The following is a 21,489-nucleotide window of genomic DNA, read 5'->3' on the forward strand; positions in this document are numbered from 1 at the left end:
GCTCCGACGGGGCTCTGGCAACGAGCAGGGGGCTGGGCGCGGCGGTGGAGACGGTGTCACCCCAGGCGGCTCGGGCCTCTCCGAAGGCCGAGCGAGCGTGACGCCTGAGGTCTCCGCCCCCTTCTTTCCCGCCCCTGCCCTGCGACCGGCACCGGCAGAGCCGCGGCCCGCCGAGGAGACGGAGCCCGACCAGGAGCACACGTGCGAGACCCTGCTGATGTGCATCGTCACCGTGCTGAGCCACGGGCTGCGGAGCGGGGGCGGCGTGGGCGACGTGCTCAGGAAGCCGTCCAAAGAGGTGGCTGCGGCCCCGGGGCAGGCGCGGGGCCGCCGGGCGGCGGGCTGGGGCGCAGACAGAGCCACCCGGGCAGCTCCCTGGGCTCCTTCCCTCTCCCCTGGCCACGCGGGTGCTGTGCGAGGGACCAGACCCCCGTCACACCTCCGTGACCGTTTCCGAGGGCGGGGTCCAGCCCACCCAGACGTGCGTCCACACCCCTTAGCTCCCAGGAGGCTCCCGCCCACGCGGACGGGTCACCCGGCGAACGGGGTTCACAGTTAGACGCGGGGTGCAGAAGGAGACGCAGCCGTGGCCACTCAAGTTTGACGCCCGGTTTCAGCTCTGCCAGGAAAGGCTGATGGGTGATGGTGGGTGTCGGGGTGCCCCCCTCATGCCAAAATGGGCAGCTGCCTTGGGTGCGGGAAACCCTCCCGCTGCCCGGACACCCCCGCAGACCAGGGCCGGGGGGCGGGGCGGCCCTGCTGACCGGGGCGCCCCGTTCCAGGAGCCCCTCTTTGCCGCGCGGGTCATCTACGACCTGCTGTTCTTCTTCATGGTCATCATCATCGTCCTGAACCTCATCTTCGGGGTCATCATCGACACCTTCGCGGACCTGAGGAGTGAGAAGCAGAAGAAGGAAGAGATCCTGAAGACCACGTGCTTCATCTGCGGTGAGTGCCCTCGGGCTCGCTCAGGGACCCCGCCTCCCCGCTGCCGGGGAGGAGCCGCCAGGGCGCCCATGGGCCCGGGCAGCCAGAGCCAGTGTGCGGAGCGGGTGGGGCTCTGGCCAAGCATCACTCGAAATGAATGCACCCCGGGGTCTTTTTGTCATCGAGGCGCCTGGGCCTCCCTTGGCCCGAAAGGACTAGAACGGAGCCCCTCCACCCACCGCATCCTCCTCACTGCTGACGGTGCAGGTGTCAGGTGTGGGGCGTCGCGGGCGAAGAGCGCCCTTAGCCCAGGCGTGTGGGGGAGTGTGGCGCTGGGCTCTGCGTGAACTTTGGCCCCTGGCCAGCCTGCCGACGGGCGTCGGTCCCTTCCCGTCTCCGTGAACTTGTCTGCCTGGCGGTGGACTCGGGAGAGCTGGGCTGGGACCCGCACGGAGCAGGCGACAGGCAGTGGGTGTCCCCACGGGAGAGGAGTCCCCGTGCCTCCTCGGGGCGGACGCGTGAGTGTGAGTGTGAGTGTGAGCTGCCCGTGCCGGAGGCTGGGTGCAGAGGAGCGGTCCCGCCATCACTCACAGCGTGCTCGCTGCGTCTGCGCCTTTTCTGCTGGTCCGTGTGCTCGAAAGTGAGCGTTTCCCGTTAAAAAAAAAAAAAAACTGAAACATTTTATTTCCTTTAAAATCTTCCCAAGCATTTTGTGTGACATAATTTCCCAAGTTACAGAAAAATCGCAAGAATGGTACAAAGAATTTCCATATACTGTTCATCCAAATTCCTCAGACACTACTGTTTCATCTCATCTGCTCTGTTCTCTCTCTCTCTCTCTCTCTCTCTCACACTCACACACACACACACACACACACACAGTTTTTCCGAGGAGCTGGAGAGAGGCTGACACAGCTCGGTCCCTGAGAGTGTCACTGCGTCCTAAAGATAAGAACCTCCCCTCACACCCCTCGCCTCCCGCCCAGCGATCAGCACGGGCCTTCGGACAGAGGCGCAGTCCCGTCCCCCACAGACCTGGTTCCGACCGCGCCCTCCGCCCCAGGGAGGCCCTCCCCGCGAGTGAAAGTCCCCAGGTCGTGCGCCGCGCCCCACCGCCCCGCCCGTGCGGCCTTCGCTGGCGGCTCTCAAGGATGTAGGTCAGTTGTCTGGTAGACGGTCCCTCGTCGGGGTGTCAGACGCGTCCCCTGGCTGAGCCTGGGGCTCTGCACCGTTACGGGGCTTCGCAGACCCATGTGTTCTCCTCGGGGCACCGCGCCGGGGGCCCGGGGCCGGCTCCCCTGGTCAGGCAGTAGCTGCAGAGCTACCTTTCCCTCTGCAGTGAAGAGCCAGGTTACGGGGAGATGCTTTGAGACAGTGTAAATACTCCTCAAAGGAAACTTGAACCCCCAGCTGTGGCACCAGGGCTGACCCTCCCGAATCTGTGGTCACCGGGGTCCCCAGAGGACGAGTCCTTCCTTATTCTGTCATTCTCGTACGTTTCTCTGGCTTTTCGTTTTCAACGGTGACTCTCTCTTCCCCTCCCTCGTGCACGCCTGTGCGTTGGCATCCGTGACGGCACGGGTCCCCAGCTCCTCCGTGACGCAGTGGATTCTAGTCCTTTCCTGCCACCGTCTGTGTAGCTCTCAGACCACCCAGCTGTGTGCTCCCCAGCCCCTGCAGGCTGGTGCTGGGTGGTGACGCCACCGACGTCTTGCATGAGCCTCCTCCCTCCTTTGTTGCCGTGAGAGACGCGACGATCCAGGCCCAAGCTCCCCTGTGCCTCCAGGCCCCTGCCTGCGACCCGCCGTGCGGGCGGCCCGGCCAGCGAGCCCTGGGCCTGTCCACTGCAGGACAGCACGTGGCAGGCGAGCTCAGGGGACGGGGTGTGCTTATTCCCGCTGGCTGACGGGGGAACCAGGGTAGAGGGTCCGTGTGTGTGTGTGTGTATGTACATGTGTGCACACGTATGCACTCATCTGTATCCATGTCTCTGTGTGAACGGATGGGTTCACACCGGAACCTCCCACTCCAGCATCACGGAACTCACTGTCCTGCCCCCTCTGCACGCCAGTGCCCCTTCCCCGGCCGCGGGGACGCTGGCTCCGTGACCCCCCCCCTCACATCCACCTGATTCCCTGTCAGTCTGAGGCACCACAAAAGCTGGTTTCAGAACTGCTCGCCGAGACCTCTGCAAAATGCAAAGTCGCAGGCTAGGATTCCAGCTGGGCTCGAAGTCCTGTTGGCCCTTTTCCACCTCCTCCAACACTCTCCCACCTGCATGCCTGCCTGCCTGCCTGCAGGCATTTACCTGGGTGAGGGCACCTGCCACCCCCCTCTTGCCTGCTGGGCATGAGTGCGTCTCCTGAGCCGAGTGGCAGGCCAGCTGGCCACCTGACACGGCCACCCACGCCACCCAGGCACCCGGAGGCCAGAAGGCGAGTAGCAGAGGAGGGGTCAGGCCCGGCCAGCACACCTTGCACGGATGGGCGCGGGGCCGCAGCCGCTGTCTGCACAGGGCCGCTCACCGGGGCCGGGGCTGTCCTCTCTTTCAGGCCTAGAGAGAGACAAGTTCGACAACAAGACGGTCACCTTCGAAGAGCACATCAAGGAGGAGCACAACATGTGGCATTACCTGTGCTTCATCGTCCTGGTCAAGGTCAAGGACTCCACCGAGTACACCGGGCCGGAGAGCTACGTGGCGGAGATGATCAAGGTGCGTGCGCGCCCGCCGGGAGCGGCAGGCGGGCGCAGGGCGGGACAGCAGCCTCTGCTGTGCGCTGAGCCCTGCCGGGGGAGGCTCTGCCCCTCCCAGGCCCGTGTGTCCTCTCGCGGGGCCTCCAGAAGCGGCAGGCGGGCGGCCCCCTTCTCGTTTTTAGAGGAACCACCTCAGAAGCTCAGAGAGGTCAGCACGTGGCGTGTCGCTGGGTCTGGGGGTGTCACGAGCTCTCCCGCCGTAGCTTGGCGTCGGCCCTGGGCTCGGCCTCTCTTGCTGGTGATGGACGGCTCTGGTTGGTTGGTTTGGTCGGTCAGTCGGTTGGTTTTTGCCTTGAGCAAGAGCTGGTTCCCGAGCGGCGTCATCAGGGAATGACCGCCCAGCACAGTCCAGCATGATCCGTTCACGTGCGTGGACAGCCTGGCTGTGTGGGGGGCGCTGCGCTGGCCATCCAGAGTGGGTCACGCGGTAGGGGAACTCGGGTCCCTGGTTCGTCTTCTCGCTGCTGGGGCCCCAGGGAGGCAGCGCACGTGCACCACGGGCCCCGGGGCCAGCTGTCCCGTCACACCTGCGGTTTCTGAGCGCCGTCCCGTGGGTCACCAGGGCGGGGGATGGAGCTGAGCGCCGGCGCCAGGCTGGGGCCTGCACGGGGCTGCCAGCACCTGGGAACCGGGTCTGGGGGCAGGAGCCCGAGGTCTGGGCTCCGGCTCTGCCCCCCCCCCCCCCCCCCCCCCCCGCTGTGTGCCCCTGGGCACGTCGGGGAGTGACCCCCGGCTCTGCTCAGCGGCTCCCTCCCCTCATGAGGCTAAGGAGAGGTCGGGGGGACCTGAGTTCCCTCGGGACTGCACGGGGCCACCAGCCAAGCTGTCCCTCGGCTGCAGGTGGCACCCGACTCGGGCCCCGGCCAGGGGTGTCCTTCAGGGAAACGTGACTGCAGACGGGCCTCCCTTCACCTGGCAGTTCAGGGCCACGGGAGACACCCCGGGGCCCTCTCCCCGCGGGAACCTGGGTCTCGGGGCCCTGCTCGGAGTTTTGGTGGCAGGCAGCCTCATGCGTGGGCAGACTGCGAGCCCTGGACCGCAGTGAGACGTCCATGGGAACGTCATGCCCCGTGTCTTCGGCGGGGTCCCGTCAGCCCCGCCTGGCCCCTAGCTGGGCTGGGCCGGGCCGCCCAAGCGGCCGACGGGCCCGGGGGAAGCCTGTGCCTGCGGGTCCAAAGCAGGGCCCAGCAGGCCAGTGGCAGGGAGGCCAAGACGGGGAGCCCGAGGTCTGCGGCCGACAGGCGGCTCAGGGGAGAAGCCGGCCCTTCTCAGGGTGAGCAGACCCGGTGACGGCTGACAATTAGAGACCCGAGCAGCGCGGAGAGGGTCGGCCGGGAGAGGAGGCCAACGGAGAACCTGAACTCGAGGCATCGGTGTCACTGGGGACACGCTCCTCCCTCTGGGCCTGGGCCTCATGCCTGGTTCCCGTGGGCTGCGTGTGTCCGGTGACGTGTACTGGACGCAGGTGGCTGGAGGGAAGGCTCCTCGCCAGGTGGCAGGTCGCCCTGACGCCTTGGGTGCTCTGGCTCCTCCTCCAGGACAGGCTGACCGGGGACGACCTGCTCCCCCGGTGCCTGAGGGTCCTGGAGGGGGCGCTGCTCCCCGGGGGACGCTCTGGTGATGAGGGACGCAGGCCGAGGTTGACGGGCGCGCTGAGGAAGATGCTGGGCTGCGTGGTCCCCGGACCCCCATCAGGGGTGAGAGACCCAGCAGCCCCGCACGGTCGCCACGGAGACATGCTCGGAGCTGGGCTGCCGACCCGTCTCTGCCAAGCCCGAACCTGCCCTGGCCCACGCGTGCACATGCGTGCAACCCATCTCGTCCCGGCTGCCCTGCTCTCCTCCTGCACCCCCCGCCCCGCCCCGCCCCGCCCCGCCCCATGGTGCTGACGGGCCGACCTCCAGCAGCAGGCAGGCCCCTCGGGGGCAGGGAGGAGCGTGGGAACGTGGGCCCACGCGTCCCACGGGTGCTGTGCTCCCAGCGGCTCAGCGCCCACCCTGAGGGCCGCTGCCCGCCCTCCCTGAAGCTGGGAACAGGGCGACAGCTCCGTGGTGGCCACGTCGGGGGACGGTGGGGCGTCGGAGGCAAAGGGGGAAGACAGTTCCCGAGAACCACAGCCGGGCGTGGGCACCCTTGCCCGGTGATTCACGCGAGCGGGTGCAGCCCCCGGGGGTGAGGCGGCTCGAGTGCGTCTGGCCCGTCCTCGAGCCCGGGGTGGCTTCCTCGCAGCCTCGGCGGGGCGGCCCGCGCTCTCTCCCCTCCCCCTCCCCCCCCCAATTCTACGGCAGGTTTTCCGGGCAGGGCCATCTCGCGTCAGTTCACCTCATGTTTGTATAAACTAGTCGTCCGGGGACATGAGAGCAACGCGGCAATGTCCACATCGCAGCCCATCGTCGTGGTGGCCCACGGGGTGCTCTCGGAAGACAGTGGGGTGCTTCCTTTCTTGTGGGGGGGGCTGTCCAGGAGCCTGGGTTCTCGGAAGACGCTTTGCTGGGATCCCTGGTCAGTGGGTGTCACAAGAGTCTTTTGCCTGAAAGCAGCTCCTGGGTGAGCCATCCGAGCAGTAACCACCCCCGCGGACGAGACGCCACGCGGGGGCGGCTCCGAGGGAGGTCGGCGAGAGGGTTCGGAGGCCGTGGGCGTCCGCCTCCCGTCCGTCCATCCGTCCGTCCATCCGTCCGTCCATGTTCTGCAAGATGGACACACAGGCAGGGATGCAGCGCGCCCACCAGGGCTGAGGTCCCCGTGGGCACCCGACGCCTGCGTGTTTGGCCTTCAGGTTAAAGGGGAGCTGGCCCAGGCCCAGCCCCTTCCTCGACCCACGAGAGCCAGGGCTGCCCGGCCTGCAGACAGCACTTCCCAGAGGGAGGACGGTGTTTCTGCCGGGGTGGGGGGCCAGGGAAGGGGCCAGAGGAGCAACCCAGAGCGCCGTGGGGTCTCAGCCGAGAGCAGTGAGGCCCTGGACGTGTGTGGGGAGGGAGGGAGGTGACAAAGGCGACGTGGCCGTAAGCCCTGGCACAGCCGCCACGGGGTCTCGAGCCAGGACAGGAGAAGTTGGAAGGCCCTGGCAGCAAGGACTTCGGAGAGTGGGGGTGGGGCGGGGCAGGTGAGGTCTGCAGGACAGCCCCGTGGCTGCCCGTCCCCTCCCCCCTGCTCCGTCGCCTGTCTGCGGGGCAGGGACCTGGAGACCCTCTGCTCCTGGGCGGGCGGGTGTGTGGCAATGGGCTGGCTCTGTTCTGCGGCTCCCGTGGGAACGCCCCACAGTTCCTGGGGAAACAGGAGGGGGCCTTCCTCGGCTTTCCTGCCCACCCTGGGAGGTCACAGCCCTGGTCAGGTGTCCCTGGGGCTCTCCGCTCTGGATGCGGGCACAGCCTGGGCTGCACCCAGAATGCCTCAGAAGTGGGCTGGTGCCAGGGCAGAGTTCAAGATCCTGAGCACGAGGGAGCGAGCGTGGGTGGTTGGCTGGCAACGGCGTGTCAGAATCCCTGGACTCGCCTCCCAACCAGCCAGGCCTGCTCCCGCCCCTCCCTGTGGTCCCTCCCCACCCTGTGCGCTTGCACTAGGGTCTGTGTCAGCAGCAGCAGCTGCACAGAGCGGCTGCCAAGCCCGAGTCGCCCGCCCAGGCCCCCAGGACACTGTGCCCTCTGGTCTGGAGGGCGTGAGGTCAGCTGTCTGCCGCACAGGCGGCCTCCTGTGATCGTGTGCCGCTGCGTCCTCAGCCCCCACCCACCCGCAGCCCCAGCCCTCCCCTCTGAGTTGGCCCTGTCAGACCTGCATGGGGGGGGTGGGCTGGGCACTGTCACCGGGCATGGACCCCAGCCACGACTAGGGCCCGGAGGCAACCGACCCTGAGGCAGGGCGAGGCGCCCCCGCCGCCCCCGAGTGGAGGCCCCGAGCCTGTGAGCGGTGATCATGCCGGTAGCGGTTAGCACGGTCGGCAGAGGCAGGGCTCACACCCGCTGGTCCCCAACGGAGTCGGCCCCGGGGTGCCCGCGGTCGGGGCTCTGCCAGACGCGGCTCTTCCCAGCGGAGCCTGCTTGCGTGCCTCTGCAGAGCGCGAGGGGGAAGCTCCCATTTCAGGCGGAGTCGTTGGCACCAGAGGTCACACAGCTGGACAGGGCCCTCGGGTTCTCCTTCCCTGGGTCGTGGGGAGCTGGGGTGGGAGGGGCCTCTCACGCCGCCCTGGGCTGCCCGGTCCACAGAGCCCTTCCCCACGTCAGGGCCAGGTGTGCAGGTGTTGGAGGAAGACCTGCAGGAATGGGCCGGGACCCCCCCCCCGGGGTCAGAATGCGGGGCGGAGGGTCACGTCGGGGTCGGGGAGGGATCAAGGAGTCTGAACACGGGGTCAGGCCGGGGCTTCTCTTCCGCTCCGTGTCGCATCGGTGTGGAGCCGGGGACCTGCCCCGCAGCTCCTGCTGAAGTTGTAGGGACGGGGACACAGAAGATGGCGGCGTCCTGCCACCCAGGTGTGCCCCGGCAGGGCTGACCGGCCAGGGGGCGTCTGCCAACAGGCAAGCCCACGGGGGACGGACGCTGTCTGGCGGGACACTGTGTGCGGAGCGCTTGGCGGGGAGGCAGGCGTGTGCACACGTGCGTTCACGTATGTTCAACAGCAAACGCCAAGGCTGTTCCCCTAACCACCCGGAAAGATCTTCAGAAAACTGCTCGTTTCGTTTGAACGAGCAAACGAAAAAACCGTTGTTACATAAAGGTAATAAGAGCTCAAAGTTTAACACTCATGGGATCAAGAAAAGCATAGGTCAAAACCAGTGACAATGACCGGAATGCCATAAACAACCTTAGGGGACCTCCGGCAGGTGCCCTGCCCAAGTGACAGTGCAGGGCGGTTGCCCAACCGTGGCCCTGAGCCAGCTGAGCAAAGGGCAGGTCGGCCCGGCTGGCCTTTATCAGGGATCTCCGGGGGCTGGCCCCACCCTTGCCCGCTCGGGTCGGCAGCCCCACTTTCCTCCGTGAGTGACCTCTGTGACCCCCCCTGCAGCCCCAGATGCCCAGGACCCAGCTGTGGGGCTGTGAGTACCACCCTTCTCTTGGTCCCCCCCCCCCCCCCCCCCCGCCCCGGGCCCTGCCGCCCGCTCCCCCGAGGGGTTTCGTCAGAACTGGGCGTGGCCCCCCCCTGCGGGCACTGGGCCACAGGTCGCCAGGTCTGGGGAGGGTGCGTGGCCGCCAGCACAGCTGCAGGTTACATAACCTGGCCCGTCTGCGTGTGGCCTTCTGAGCCTACGGGGCGGGCGCCCTGCTGCCTCGGCCCAGGAGCTGCCGTGCCGCAGGTGGGCCGGTCTGGGATGGCACCCCGGAGGGGGAGGAGGGAGCCGACCACTTGGGCCTCCTCACCCAGCGGCAGGCTGCCCCCAGGCCAGCTCTGGCGCAGTGCTGGCAGTCCAGGGACCTCCTCTCAGCCGTCTGACCCCAGAGGGGACAGCGGCTCAGGCCAGTCACTGTCTCGTCCCCGCGTGCCCGTCCTGCACGCTCGCTGGGCGCCAGGCTCGGGCCCTCGGCTCCAGACGCAGGGCCCTCGTCCCTCCTGCCGATGTCACAGGCGGCTGCGGGCGTGGCGGGTCACCGGACTGCTGGAACAGGAGAAACTAGGCCCCAGAATTGGGGGCTGGCCAGTTAATTCGGGTGTGGGGTCCAGTTGTTTTTTTTAATTACTAGACTCTTTTACAGCAGTTTTAGCTTCACAAAGGAAACAGAAAATCCGGAGTTCCCACGGCCCCAGCCCACCCCCTTCCCATCTTACTAACTTTCTGTGTCAGAGTCACTGCGGTGTACTTGTGACTGTTGATGAGGAGGCGTAGTTACAGTGTTACCGACTGAAGGCCGGGGTTTCCCTTCCGGGTCGCTCTTGGAGTTGTAACAACCAGCATCACAGCCGCTGACGGAACAGCCCCGCTGGCCCCTCCCCCCCCATCGCTGGGCCGGGACCATCTCTGCCGCTGGGCTTCCTGTGGCAGACCAGGGGGTGCCGAGGCGCAGCCCCGAGCTGGTGAGCGACCCACCGCTGTCGCCGTCGCTGCCCCTCGCCCAGAGCAGCAGGCGCCGGGCTGGGTTCTGCCCTTTGCCCCAGTGTCCTAAGAGGGGGCTCGGGAGGTTACTCCCCCCTCCGAGGAAACAGCCAAACAGCCGCCCTAACGCACAGCAGGGGCGAGTGGTGGGCAGCGTGTGTCCTCGCCCCGGCCTCGAGACAGCGAGGGTTCCTCCAGGCCTTCCCCCACCCCCTCCCGTGCGTCTTCCGGGCGCCTGGACCCGCGGGCGGGCGGGCCTCCCCCCAGCCCCGCCCTCTCAACACTCCTGTCACCCGAGTGTCCCCAGGCATTCCGGAAAAATCCTCTGTGTCATCTTGGTTGGCGAGAGAAGGAGAAACTCAGTTGCCGTTTGAGGTGGAAGGACAGTGTTCGCTTGTGGAACCTTCCGGGGGGACTTGGCTCTGGGGGCAGAGAAGCAGTAGGCCCCGTCTTCCCGGTCCCGTCTGCCCTGCCCTGCCCTCCCCCCCCGGTCACCATAGAAACCCTGGTCTGGGGGGGGGGGCGTGTGTTGTGTACACGGTCAGCAGAACGCTGCACCTGAGGCCGTCGGAGTCGGGGCAGGTCACCTCCGTCCTCTTTCTCAGAACTGCCTCTGGGCTGGGCCTGGGAAGAAGAGCACTTCTCAGAACGGTTAGCGTTTACATCACGCAGTCCAACTTCCTCTCCTCCTCCTCCTCCTCCTCCTCCTCCTCCTCCTCCTCCTCCTCTGTCAGTCTCACACACACACACACACACACACACACACACTCTCCCTCCCTCCCTCTTTCCAATCAAGGGCATTCGAGGAGGTCAGTCCCGCCCCCGTGTCTGAGGCTTCGGTGTTGGCCTCTGCAGGGACTTTTCCAGCTCTACCTAGAAAAGAACCAACCAGAACCGAAGGCTGTGGTCAGCCGCTTCCGGCTGTGGCTGCAGGCGCCGCGCTCTGACGAGGAAGCCGGCCGTGCCGGGACGGCTGGGGGCGGCGGCGGGGCAGACGGTGCCTAATGCCATCGGCATGCGAGGTGCCAGCGGCCGGGGCGGGTGGCAGATGCAGCCCCCAGATGCTCAGTGACCCCAGAAGCTGCCCCCCCGCCCCCCACACACACCGCCCCCCCTCCACCCAGCTGAGTTCATGTGTAAGCAGTGCCTCCCCCGAACACGACTTGCTCAAAAGGGCGGTGGGGGCCGAGACACGGGCGGTTTTGACCTTGAAGAGAGGCGCAGGCAGGGTTCTGCGGACACGCGCCCCTGGGGAGCTGGGACTTCGGGCGCGGCACGGGCCGGGCGGCTGTGAGTCTGAGCCAAACGGTGGGTGCGGGGGCCTCTGCCTGCCCCTGCACTCGGCTCCGGGGTGGCCTGTCCGCGGTCACCCCGAGCCTCAGACTCCAGGCGGGGCCGCGTGGGGACACGGGGCAGCGGGGCCAGGGCTGTGCGCGGCGTCCGGCCACCAGGTGTTCCTCGGGGATGTGAGACGTGACGGCACGCCCAGGGGACTGACAAGATGCTGGAGACCCCCAGGGCCGCCTCGGGTGGGGGCCGCCCACTCAGGGCCCACCCGGACAGGGCCCCCGAGGCTGGGCTGGTTTGGGGTGAGCGGGCGCCCGCGCCCAGCTCACCACTGTTCTGTGTTCCGGGTGGAGGAAGGCCAGGAGAGGGGCCCCTGGGGCGGCCCCCAGACGAGGGAGCCTGCTGCTGCTGCTGCTGCTGCCGCCCCGGCGCTGGGGGATGGGAGGGGCGGTCTGCCCGGAGGGTCGGGCTTGCGGCCCAAAATAGCTGCAGCGGCAAGGGTGACATTTGTGTAGACGCTGGTGTTTTATCCTTAAGAGGTGACGCAAGGTCGGGGCACCTTTTAGTCGAACACAGACACCCTGTCTCCGTTGGCTGTGGACTGGGAAGGGGGTCTTCATCGGCCGCTGCGGTCCGCTCCCCACCCCCGGCCGGCAGGACTCCTGCCTGGGTCGTCGGGCCTGAGACAGGCTGGGCGTCTGTGGGCGGCCCGGATGGACACAGGCAGGGGCGGCCCGAGTCCCCTGAGCCACCCAGGCACGGTGCACGCGGGCCCGTAGCAGCCCCTCAGGCCTGCGGGCTCCCCTGGCCTGGCCAGCGGACTCGTGACCCCCCCCCCCCCCCCGCCCTTGGAGCCAGAGCTGCGGGGCGAGCGAGGGGCTGGGTCCTGAGACCTGCCCGTCAGGACACCAGTACCTGGGTGCCAGGACCTGGGCCGGCTCTGCCTGCGACCCTCGGCCCAGAGCCCGGAGCCAGGCCCAGGGACCCTCAGTGCCCTGTCGAGGAGGGATGGGTCTGTGCCCCCCGAGTTTGTTCAGAGGCCTCTCTGAGGTCCCAGCCTGGGAGTCCAGAGCCCGTGTGCCGCTGGAGGAGGCGGTGGCCCGGGCCAGCCCTCGGGCGACGGGCCAGCACCCCGAGTGCTCCTCCCGAAGACCCCACCCGTGCGCGCTGCGCCACCGGCTGGCCTGCGTTTCCCGTCCTGCGGGCGGTCTGCTGAGCAGCCGGTTTCAGGTGGCTTCTGTCGCCTTCACGGGCAGCTGGCGTCGTTTGCGGGCTGGTGACAGCTGGCCTCTGGCAAATCCTAGGAGGGTCCCCTCTCCACAGATCCCTTCCTTCTCCCCCCACCCCCCCACATCCCTGTGGTCCACTCAGGCCACAGCTGTCCCGTCCTGCACCGCGCCCTCCAGCCCAGTCTCTGGAATCCCCGCCTGAGCAGCCCCGTCGCCCAAGCGGCCCCGTCGCAGCTGCTGCGGCCGAGCTGGTCTCCTCTTGGAGCCGAGCCCCGCCCTGTGCCGGTGGTGCGGTCTTGCCCCCGGGGTGGCCGGTGCTGACCGTCCCTCCGGTGCGCGCGTGCGTGCCTCCAGGAAGGGGCCCAGCCAGGCCACCCCTGGCGTCACTGCTCACACTGGCCCTCCCCTCCACCCTGCTGGATGGCGTGGCGGGCCTGGTCCCGCCCGCAGTCTGCTCTCCCAGGTGGAAGGGCAGGCGCGTCCACGGCGGGGCCTGTCTCTGCCGCTGAGGACTGGCGAGGCCTGGGAGGCGGCGGCCCCAGGCGCAGGGTGTGCCTGAGGCGTTGGTGGAACGTGCTGTATTTTTTTATGTATTTTCTTCCAAGAAAGCTGATGGTGCTTGTCCTTTGCTGTAAACACAAAGGACTGTGAAATACCTCCTACCCCTAGGAATGGAACTTAGCTGAGCAGAAGACACTGTGGACAGAGGTGGGGACGCAGCTGGGAGGCGCTCCGGGTGCCCCACAGCCAGCCCGCCTGCAGGTGCAAGCCGAAGGCCTCCCGACCAGGACGGGGAGGGGCTGCCTGGGCCTTTCTTGCCCCCACTGGTCGCCCTCACCAGCTCTTCAGGGAGGAAGGAGGCAGTGGCGGGGGGGCAGGGGGGGCACCCGGGGAGGCCAGGCCCCATGTTCGGCCTCTCCACACCCCGCCCTCTCTCTTTCTCTCACTCACACACACATACACACACACACACACCCCCCCAGGAGTGGGAGTTCCGGAACACTGGGGACCTTGACGTCCCTCTCACGTCCAGAACGTGTGTGAATGCTTGTCCAAGGGCAGCGCTTTGAAAGACACGCAGCCCGGGGGGAGGCGGCGCCAGCAGTCAGGGTCAGAGGCACAGGCGGGAGGCGGCGGCCGGGGGAGGCCGTGCTCAGTGGCATCAGGTGTCAATGGGGGGAGAGGACGCTCCCCCCAGTGGGTGGCGGTGACGGCCCTGCACAGTGTGACGGCTGCGCACAGTGTGACTGCACTGCCGCGCCTGAGCTGTGCGCCTGGAAGTGGCGGAAACGGGGAATTCTGTCCCGCGTGTTTCACCACGGTTTGAAAACCCCGAACTCGTCAGCCCTGCCCCTTGCAAAGATTGGATCTGCAGGGGCAGCGCTCAGATTGGCAGGTCAGAGACGTGCTTTACAATGAGCCGCTTCCCCTGCATTCCACTGTGCGGCGGCTTCTAGGGACGGGGAGAGCTCAGCGACGTTCCGTGAAGGAGACGGTTGCCAGGCGGTTCTCACGAAACCCCCGCCCCCGGGCCGCGCTGGGCGGAGCCCCTGCGACGGCTCGGACCGCCCGCCTGGCCCCGACTCCCAGGAGTGACCCTTGCCCTTCCTCGCGGTTCCAGGAGAGAAACCTTGACTGGTTCCCGCGGATGAGGGCCATGTCCCTGGTCAGCAGCGACTCGGAGGGCGAGCAGAACGAGCTGCGGAGCCTGCAGGAGAAGCTGGAGTCCGCCATGAGGCTGGTCGCCGGCCTGTCCGGCCAGCTGTCGGAGCTGAAGGACCAGGTGAGGGCGGGGCGCCCCGCACGGCGAGCGCATGCCGCGTGCACACCACACCCCCAAGCGCACCCCACACACACTGTGCACACCCCGCACACACCGTGCACACCCCACACACACGCCCCCTTAACGTGACAAGGAAAAGGATCAGGCGTGCTTACGGTAAGATGCTGACGTGTCTGTCCCCTGGAGAGGAAAGGGACCGAGCAACAGAGGACAAAGGCAGGCAGTGCGCCCGTGGCTCCCCACTCGGTGCCACCAAGGACGGGGACGGGGCTCTGATGTGGGGAGTGGGCCCACAGGCCCCACAGTGGCTGCCGCAGAGGACTCACACGTGAGCCCCTCTTGTCCCCCTCCCCGCCCCCCCCCCCCCCCGGGCCGAGTAAAGCCGTTTCCGGTGTTGCCTCCCGGCCCCAGATCCAACCACTCTTGCCCAGGATGTTTCGGCCTAGACTCTGGGGTGAGCTGTAGCCGTGGTCCGTTCGTCGGCCGAGTCCTCACGGAGTGGTCGCACGGTCCAGGCTCGCTGCCCGGGCCAGGAAGCACGGGGGGGTCGTACGGGCTTGTCCCCGCTGTCACGGAGCTCGGGGGCCTGCAGGCGGACGCCCAGCTGCTGCCTGTCCCGGAGGTCAGCACGTGCCCCTGGCCGTGGGGGAGGGACAGTCTGCACCAAACCCTGGGTCCTCCTTTCCCCGCCCTGGGCACTGGCCAGGAACAGGTGTCCAGTGGCAACACCAGGCAGCGCCCCCCGCAGGCCTGGTCTGTCCTCTCCACGCCAAGGCCCCGCGTCTCAAACCGCTCACTGCGGGTACCTCTGAAGCCGCTTGATGCGCACTGTGCAAGCCGGTGAGCCGGGACGGGGCTGAGTTGAGCTCAGGAGGTAGCAGAAAGCCTCACGGGTGCAGGAGGGGCCCAGGGCCGCAGGTGCCTCTCACCTGAGCCCCTCATCGTACAGGTGGGGGCGTGGAGTACACAGAGGCGCCGGTGCCTGGCCCTGGGGCCTCCCACCTCAGCTCGATTTGTGTGTGTGTGTGTGTGTGTGTGTGTGTGTGTGTTTTCACTTGTTTTGTTTTTGTGGCTGAAAGAATTGTACCCTGTTTGCCTTTTGTGGCTGATTGTTTAATTTCTTAGTCATTTTTTCTGAAAGAGCCTTCAAGTTTCAGAACTCCCATCATGCACTTTAAATGTTTAGGAGGAACCCCGCCACCGTTTCAGCAGCTGAGCGAAGCACAGGCCTGGCGCTTCTGAAATCCAGACAGAAAGGTTTCTTTCACACCAAAGTTGGGGCTTTAAACAAAACGCATAAAACTCGACACGTGGACAGGGGCTCACGGAGTGACAGCAAACCCAGCGTGGTCTGAGCCGCCGGGTGCGCCCCCCGCCTCCCCCGCCCACACTCTCGCCTCCGCGTCGGCGGCTGGGACTGCCCTTCAGAGACCCTCCCCGGCGGACGCGGTGGAGCCGGACCGTTCCTGCCCGGAGTCAGGCGCCCGCGGCCAGCGGGACGCGTGCGGACACCAGCAGCACGTTTCCGAGGGGCTTTCTCGGGACCGGTCTGCCCCGGCTTTGACGGGCCCAGAGGGATGGGACATCCCGGCACCGCTGCGTGTGTCGGGGACACGTGCCTCTTCCGAGGGAACGGTCAGCGTTTCCTCTCGATTCCACGCCGAGACTTCAAGGCGCTGATCTGAGGACCGACTCACGGAGAAGCCCCGGAGGCGACCACAGCCGGCGGGCGGACGGCGGTCACAGGCAGCGCTCGGCGCTCTGCCTTCAGCCACGCCCGTGACGGGGGGCCTGCCGTCGGGAGGGACACTCCGTGTCCCCAGTAGACCCCCAGGGGGTGGACGGGCCGGAAGGCGGGCCGAGTCCTGGAGAGTCGCTGAAAGAGTCGGCAGGCAGCGGTGACAGGACGCCATCCACGGCTGGGGGCCGGAGAACATGGAGTTGCTTCGTCGCTCTGCGGTCCCATCAGGTCCAGCCCAGAGACCAGCGCATTGTAGCGGCGGTGGCCGCGGTGCGCACGTCTCCGGTTGACGCTGCACTGTCGCTGGCTCTGCCGGCGGTTCCTTAGAGCGCCAGCGTGGCGAGGAGCAGCTCCTGTCCGGGTGTCCGTGAGACCCTGTTAGCGGCGTCGCCCTCGCTGCCGAGCCTGCCCTGGGAGCGCCGCCTGACGACGAGGCCTCTCGTCCTGAGGTCTCGCTCCAGAGAGACGCTGCCCCCCGAACCGCCACCCCCGCCCCGCTCGCTCTGGGGAGGGGGGCCGAGGCACGGACCCCCGTGTGTGCACGAGGAGAGCTTGAGAACTCAGGCCGTGTCAGCACATCACAGCCTTCGGCGCCTCTCACGCCAGGGGAGGATCTCACTGACCCTGACCGTGGGAGGCGAGGAGCAGGGATGAGGGAGGGAGGGACGAGGGAGGGAGGGAAGGAAAGGAGGAGGGAAGGAGGCAGGCAAGGATAACCGCCCAGAGCAGGAAGCGGAGCCGCCAGCCTCACCCAACTCCGGCCCCTCACTCAGGCCGGAGCCACGGCGGGGGGCCCGGGAGCACCTGTCTCCGGGGTCCTGCGGTCAAGCAAGGGGGGCGCTGGCCACCAGCCCCAAGAGGCGGCGGGAAAGCTCTCAGACCCGGGGCGGGCGGGGTCTCCTGCAGCCGGGGCAGTGGGCGGTGCGTCCCACGTGGGCCCTGGGGTGTTGAGGGGCACCGTCCCCCACCGCACGAGCAGGGGCCCCGGGCAGGCAGGGCGCAGCAGGGCGCCCCAGGAGAGTGGTGGGGGCGAGCTCGGGCACGGTGCCCGGCTGTGCTCTGCTCCGCCCAGGGCGGTCCCTGACACACCGGCCACCCGGCCGGGGCAGCGCAGGCGGGGGCCGCAGAGATGGGGGACCCCGTTCTCCTGCCCCAAGGAGCTAATAGCGTGGGGTGGGAGACCCTGAAGGAAGCAGATCAGCCACGGCCAGCGCGTCACGGGGGCGGATGGGTGTCCGGCGTGGGGGGGTGGGAAGGCGGGCCGCCGCGCCCCGCAGCAAGGGACATGGTTCCGGAGCTCCTGAGCGGAGCGCCTGCACCACCCACGGAGAAGTGAGGAAACTCGGGCACGAGGAGCGAGCGTGGAGATGCGCACACAGGTCGTCGCAGGCACAAGTCAGCGTGACCCGGGGGAGCGCCGTGAGGGCCGGCAGCGGCTGAAAACCTCAGCAGGATCACACGGAAGCCCCGGGAGTAGCACCTTCCATGGGGCAGGGCCCGCCAGCCCCCGAGGTCCATGAGGGTGCCTGAGGTGGTTCCACAGAGTTTGTGGGGACCCCCCCACCGTCACCTGCCGTGCAAGGGGCCAGCGGAGCAAGGTGGGCCGTGGGTGGCACTGTGCAGGCCACCCCAACAAGGCAGCGGCGTGGCGAGTGGGAACCCTGCTGCTGCCGGTGGTCTCGCCTTCGGTCCATAAGACACAGCGCTGGTGAGGCGCAGCAAAGCGAGGTACACGCGTGGTTCGACGGCGTGTGTCACATGGGGCTCTCCCTCTGCCAAACCTGTGGCGTGTGTGCCCCGGGCGGCCCCTCCGTTGACCAAAGACGGGGCCCTCGCCCCAGCACTCGGGGAGGCTGGGTGCCGTGTCCTGGCTCTGGCGAGAGCCCGGACCAGGGCTTCCCCTGGGAGACACGGCTCCCCGGGGAACCTGGAAGTGGCGGCAGGCAGCTCTTCTCGGGCGCCCAGACCCAGCAATTGCCCTTTCAAATCAAAACGCCCCCTTTCAGATGGGGAGAAAATGCCCCCTTTAAAGCTGAACCTGGGTGCGTTCCTCTCGGCCCACGTTTTCTCGGGGTAGTCTGTACCAGACGCTCGCCCAGGCAGAAACTGAGGTTTAGCATCGGCTGTGTGACGGACGGACAGACAGACGCTGTCCTGAGAAACCAGCACCATCCCCTCCTCGCCCCCCCCCCCCCCCGACAGTGCAGGGGGGAGACGGGCGTCGAGGAGTCACAGACGTCAGGCCGTGGGAGAGGGGTCGGTCCGCGTTCGCTCCTCCGGCGTCAGGAAGCCGGACACGGGGGGCGGCCCTCGGCTGCCGGTGGACGACTTGGTCCCGTGTCCACTTCGCGCTGCTTCTCAGTCTCCGTGGACCCGCCGCCCGGCACCCGATCCGGGGCCAGGGCCCGCGGGACCAAGGAGAACGTCCCTGCAGAGAGTTGCGTGGGCCCCGGACGCGCGTTTTAGCAGTGTCCTTGCCTGACCTCCAGCGACCCTCAGTGTCCGCGGGGCCCCGAGCGGGGCCCACCCACGACGCCCCAGTCGGAGGCTCGGTGACCTGTGCAGACTCCCTCACCGTTGTAGGCGTGCTCGGGGCGCGCCTTCTCTCAGAGCGACTACCAGGGGCGCTCGGAGCGGGGGCCCGGGACCCTGCCCCTCCCCGACCCGGGGCTGCGCACACACGCTGGCCCGATCGCCTGCTGTCCCTCCAGCAGAAAGCCCCCAAAGCTTCCAGTGCATTGTGACGCCATTCAGAAATGACTCCGGGCGGCCGTCAAGGTTCCCGTGTGCTTGTTTCTTTATGAAACAAGAGCAGGCGACGCCTCCGAATGCCTCGGTGCCCAGCCCGGCCCCAGACTCCCCGCCCCGCCCGGGGCGCGTGTGTGAGGCCGCGTGTGTGAGGTGGGGGGCCGGCACGCACTCGGTAGAGAGTGGGTTTCGGCACAAACTGTAACCACAGAGGTGACTCCGCGGGTCGGCATGTGCTCTGACGCACAGGAAGTGTCTGGGGCTAATGATGAAACTTTTTAACTTTCCAGATGACAGAACAGAGGAAGCAGAAGCAGCGGATCGGCCTCCTAGGGCACCCCCCTCACATGAACGTCAACCCGCAGCAGCCCGCGTGAGCGAGAGCGGCCGGGAGGGCCCGCGGCGGCCTCTCTGCTCACCGTTCCCGTGGGTGGGCGTGGCTGGCGGCTCCGCCCCGCCCACGTGTAAATACTCGGTTTCATACTCTGTGCATAGGATCGCTACCCAGAGGTCTGGGTGTACGTATTGTCACTAGAGCCGTTGGCACAGACGGAATGCGTTCGTGCCGAAGGTGTTACAGATGCCTTTTGGGGAGGACTGAAGCAAGCACCTGATTTGCACTTGAACCAGATGATAGGTTTGAAACTAGATGACATGTATTTTGTATTTAAAACTAGAATAGCCAGTATTTATGTTTTCTATGAAACTGTGCAATACGGACGACGCGCTCACGACGAATCTGGGACCCGGGCGTGTCCCCGGGCGCGTGTCTGCAAAGCCGGCCTGGTGATGCCGGGTCACGGGGGTTCCGGAGCGAACCACGCCGCCGGCAAGTCAGGCCCGGCCCCCGGGCCCCCGGCTGGGCAGCCCTCGGCGACGCCGCTGCTCATGGCCGGTGGCGGGCCCGCCTCTGTCTCACCGTGACGGCACTCCGGGTCTCCCGGCGTCCGGTGAGCGTTCATTTTTAAGAAAAACAACTTTAGTTTCAGAGATAACTGTTACGCTTCTGAACTGGTCGTTCAAACTGTCTCTCTGAGTAAGAGCTGCACCAGAGGCCAGGCTTTCACTCGTGAAGTTCATTGTTTTTTAAGGGGACCCTTCACACGGCGCGTGGGGTGGAGGCGGGCCCCGGGCCGGCCGGCGTCCTTTCCCGGGGGGACCTGGGTGCCACGCCGTGGAGACACTGACCGTGGAGGGTCTCCGGGTCACCCGGTCCGAACAGTGGAGCCGATTGTTTCTCCGCCGGGGCCGGCGCGCTCCGGGGCTGTGAAGCATTAACGTGCAGTCGCTGCAGAGGTGCCGCGCGACCCGCCCCGGAGAGTCCCCGCCGGCCACGCCGCCCCTGGGACGGAGCCCGTTCCGGTTTCTCCGTCACGTGACTCCTCTCGCCGACGGTGGAGAGTGGGGGAGGGGTCTGTACCTGCTGCCTAGTTCTGTGCACGGAGCTCCTTTTCCGGGAGCAGCTCTGCCAAACAGCAGTTCAAAGATGTATAGAAAGCAGGGCTCCAGAACGAGTCGAGTCTGTAAATGCCTATGTAAACATAAGTATTTAATAAACGACGCAGAACCGCCCAGCGTGGCCAACTGGTGGCTTTCGTCCCGGCGTCGCGTGGCGCGGTGGCAGCTGCTCCCGCTGCGCATCCCCCCCCCCCCCCAGGCTGCCGGCAAGTGCGCCTGGTGAGGCGACCGGGCGGCCGCAGAGATGCTGCCCGGTGAGTGCCGGCCCCCGGGCCGACGCGAACGGTGCTCGGGACGGGGCCCCTGCGCTCTGAGGGACGCGTGGCTGCCCCCAGGCGCCACGGGTGCCACGCACAGCCTCTGCCACGGGAGCTTGGACTTGAGGTGGTTCTCGTTCGTGACCGGTGGCCAGCGTCCTCCTGTGAGACGCGGGGAACTCGTACGAAGCTGCCGCTTGCACCGAAGGCAGGAGGGCCCGTCCCTCCGGGCGGCCGGGGTGGCTCTGCCCGCACCGGTGTCCCCGGGCTCCGGGAAGCAGTCACTGCCACCTGAAGCCGGGAACTAGGTCAGGACTAAACTGGGGTGCAGTGACCCGTGTCATAGCCAGTGCCTCGACGTTGTAAGTTCGATAACTTAACGCTGCGGGTGCTTTCCCTGTCGGCCTGGCGAACCGGGGCGGAGCCGCCCTCGCCTCTCGCCTCTCGTCTCTCGCCCTCCCCACACCACCCAGCGTGGCGCGGGGCTCTGTGCTGCGTCCCCCAGGCCGCCCGTCCCCCGGGCAGCTTTCCCCACGGACACGCTCAGGTGGCGACTGTGATAGGTTCCCTGTGTCTCACCTGAATCCGTCACTGAAGGTACAAACCCTCATGCGTGAGGGGACGCCGCCCACCCCCGCAACAGGCAGAGGGTCGTCCCCCCACCGGGGCGGGGGGGGGGGGACCGGGGCCTCAGCACAAAGCCCACGAAACCGAACCAGGAAACATGGACTTGAAGCTCCTGGGGCCTGTGACATGGCCCCGTGCTTCCCCCTCTCCACACGTGGCCTTCCGGCACCTCTGCGTTGGGGACCAAGGTCCGAGTCGCTGGCACAGCCCCCCCACCCCTACCCCACCCCCCTTGAGGAGTTCTGGCTAGGAGCGGGGCGCCACGTGCAGGGAAGTCTGGCCTCGAGCACCTGATTGTCCAGGTTTGCTGTGGCGCCCCTTCACCTTTCAAGGGTTTGCCCGTTTCTTCACCAAACCGTTTGTCCAAGCGCCAGGGAAATTCCTGTCCACCTCTCCAGCGTTTACAGTGCCCTGCCCTCTTCTGCACCCGCCCCCGAAACCGTGGTGGGGACCCCGCTCTCCCTGCAGACCGGGCTTCCGTCCTGCCCTGCCTGCGGGGTCCCAGAGCTCTGACCCCCGACCCCACACCCCACCCCAATGCACACTGAACCCGGCTCCCACTCCCTCCTTGACAACCCAGGTCCCCGTTCCTCGTCCCTCGTGCTTCCTTCCCGTGGTTCTGACCCGGCGGCTCCCTCTGGGAGTGGCGGCTTGG

At 67.2% G+C, this 21,489-nt stretch overlaps 1 protein-coding gene across 1 annotated transcript in view; it reads left to right on the forward strand.

The window, feature by feature from the left end:
- Positions 1–19,133, forward strand: part of ITPR1 (inositol 1,4,5-trisphosphate receptor type 1) — a 214,465-nt gene extending 195,332 nt beyond the window's left edge. The window contains 5 exon segments of the mRNA XM_036030250.1: positions 159–298; positions 783–948; positions 3,480–3,640; positions 13,842–14,003; positions 18,783–19,133. Coding sequence (XP_035886143.1) covers positions 159–298; positions 783–948; positions 3,480–3,640; positions 13,842–14,003; positions 18,783–18,869 — 716 coding nt within the window. The 3' untranslated portion in view covers positions 18,870–19,133.
- The last annotated feature ends 2,356 nt before the right edge of the window (positions 19,134–21,489 follow it).

The sequence above is a fragment of the Phyllostomus discolor genome, chromosome 7 (assembly GCF_004126475.2).
Source record: "Phyllostomus discolor isolate MPI-MPIP mPhyDis1 chromosome 7, mPhyDis1.pri.v3, whole genome shotgun sequence".
NCBI classification, from domain to species: domain Eukaryota; kingdom Metazoa; phylum Chordata; class Mammalia; order Chiroptera; family Phyllostomidae; genus Phyllostomus; species Phyllostomus discolor.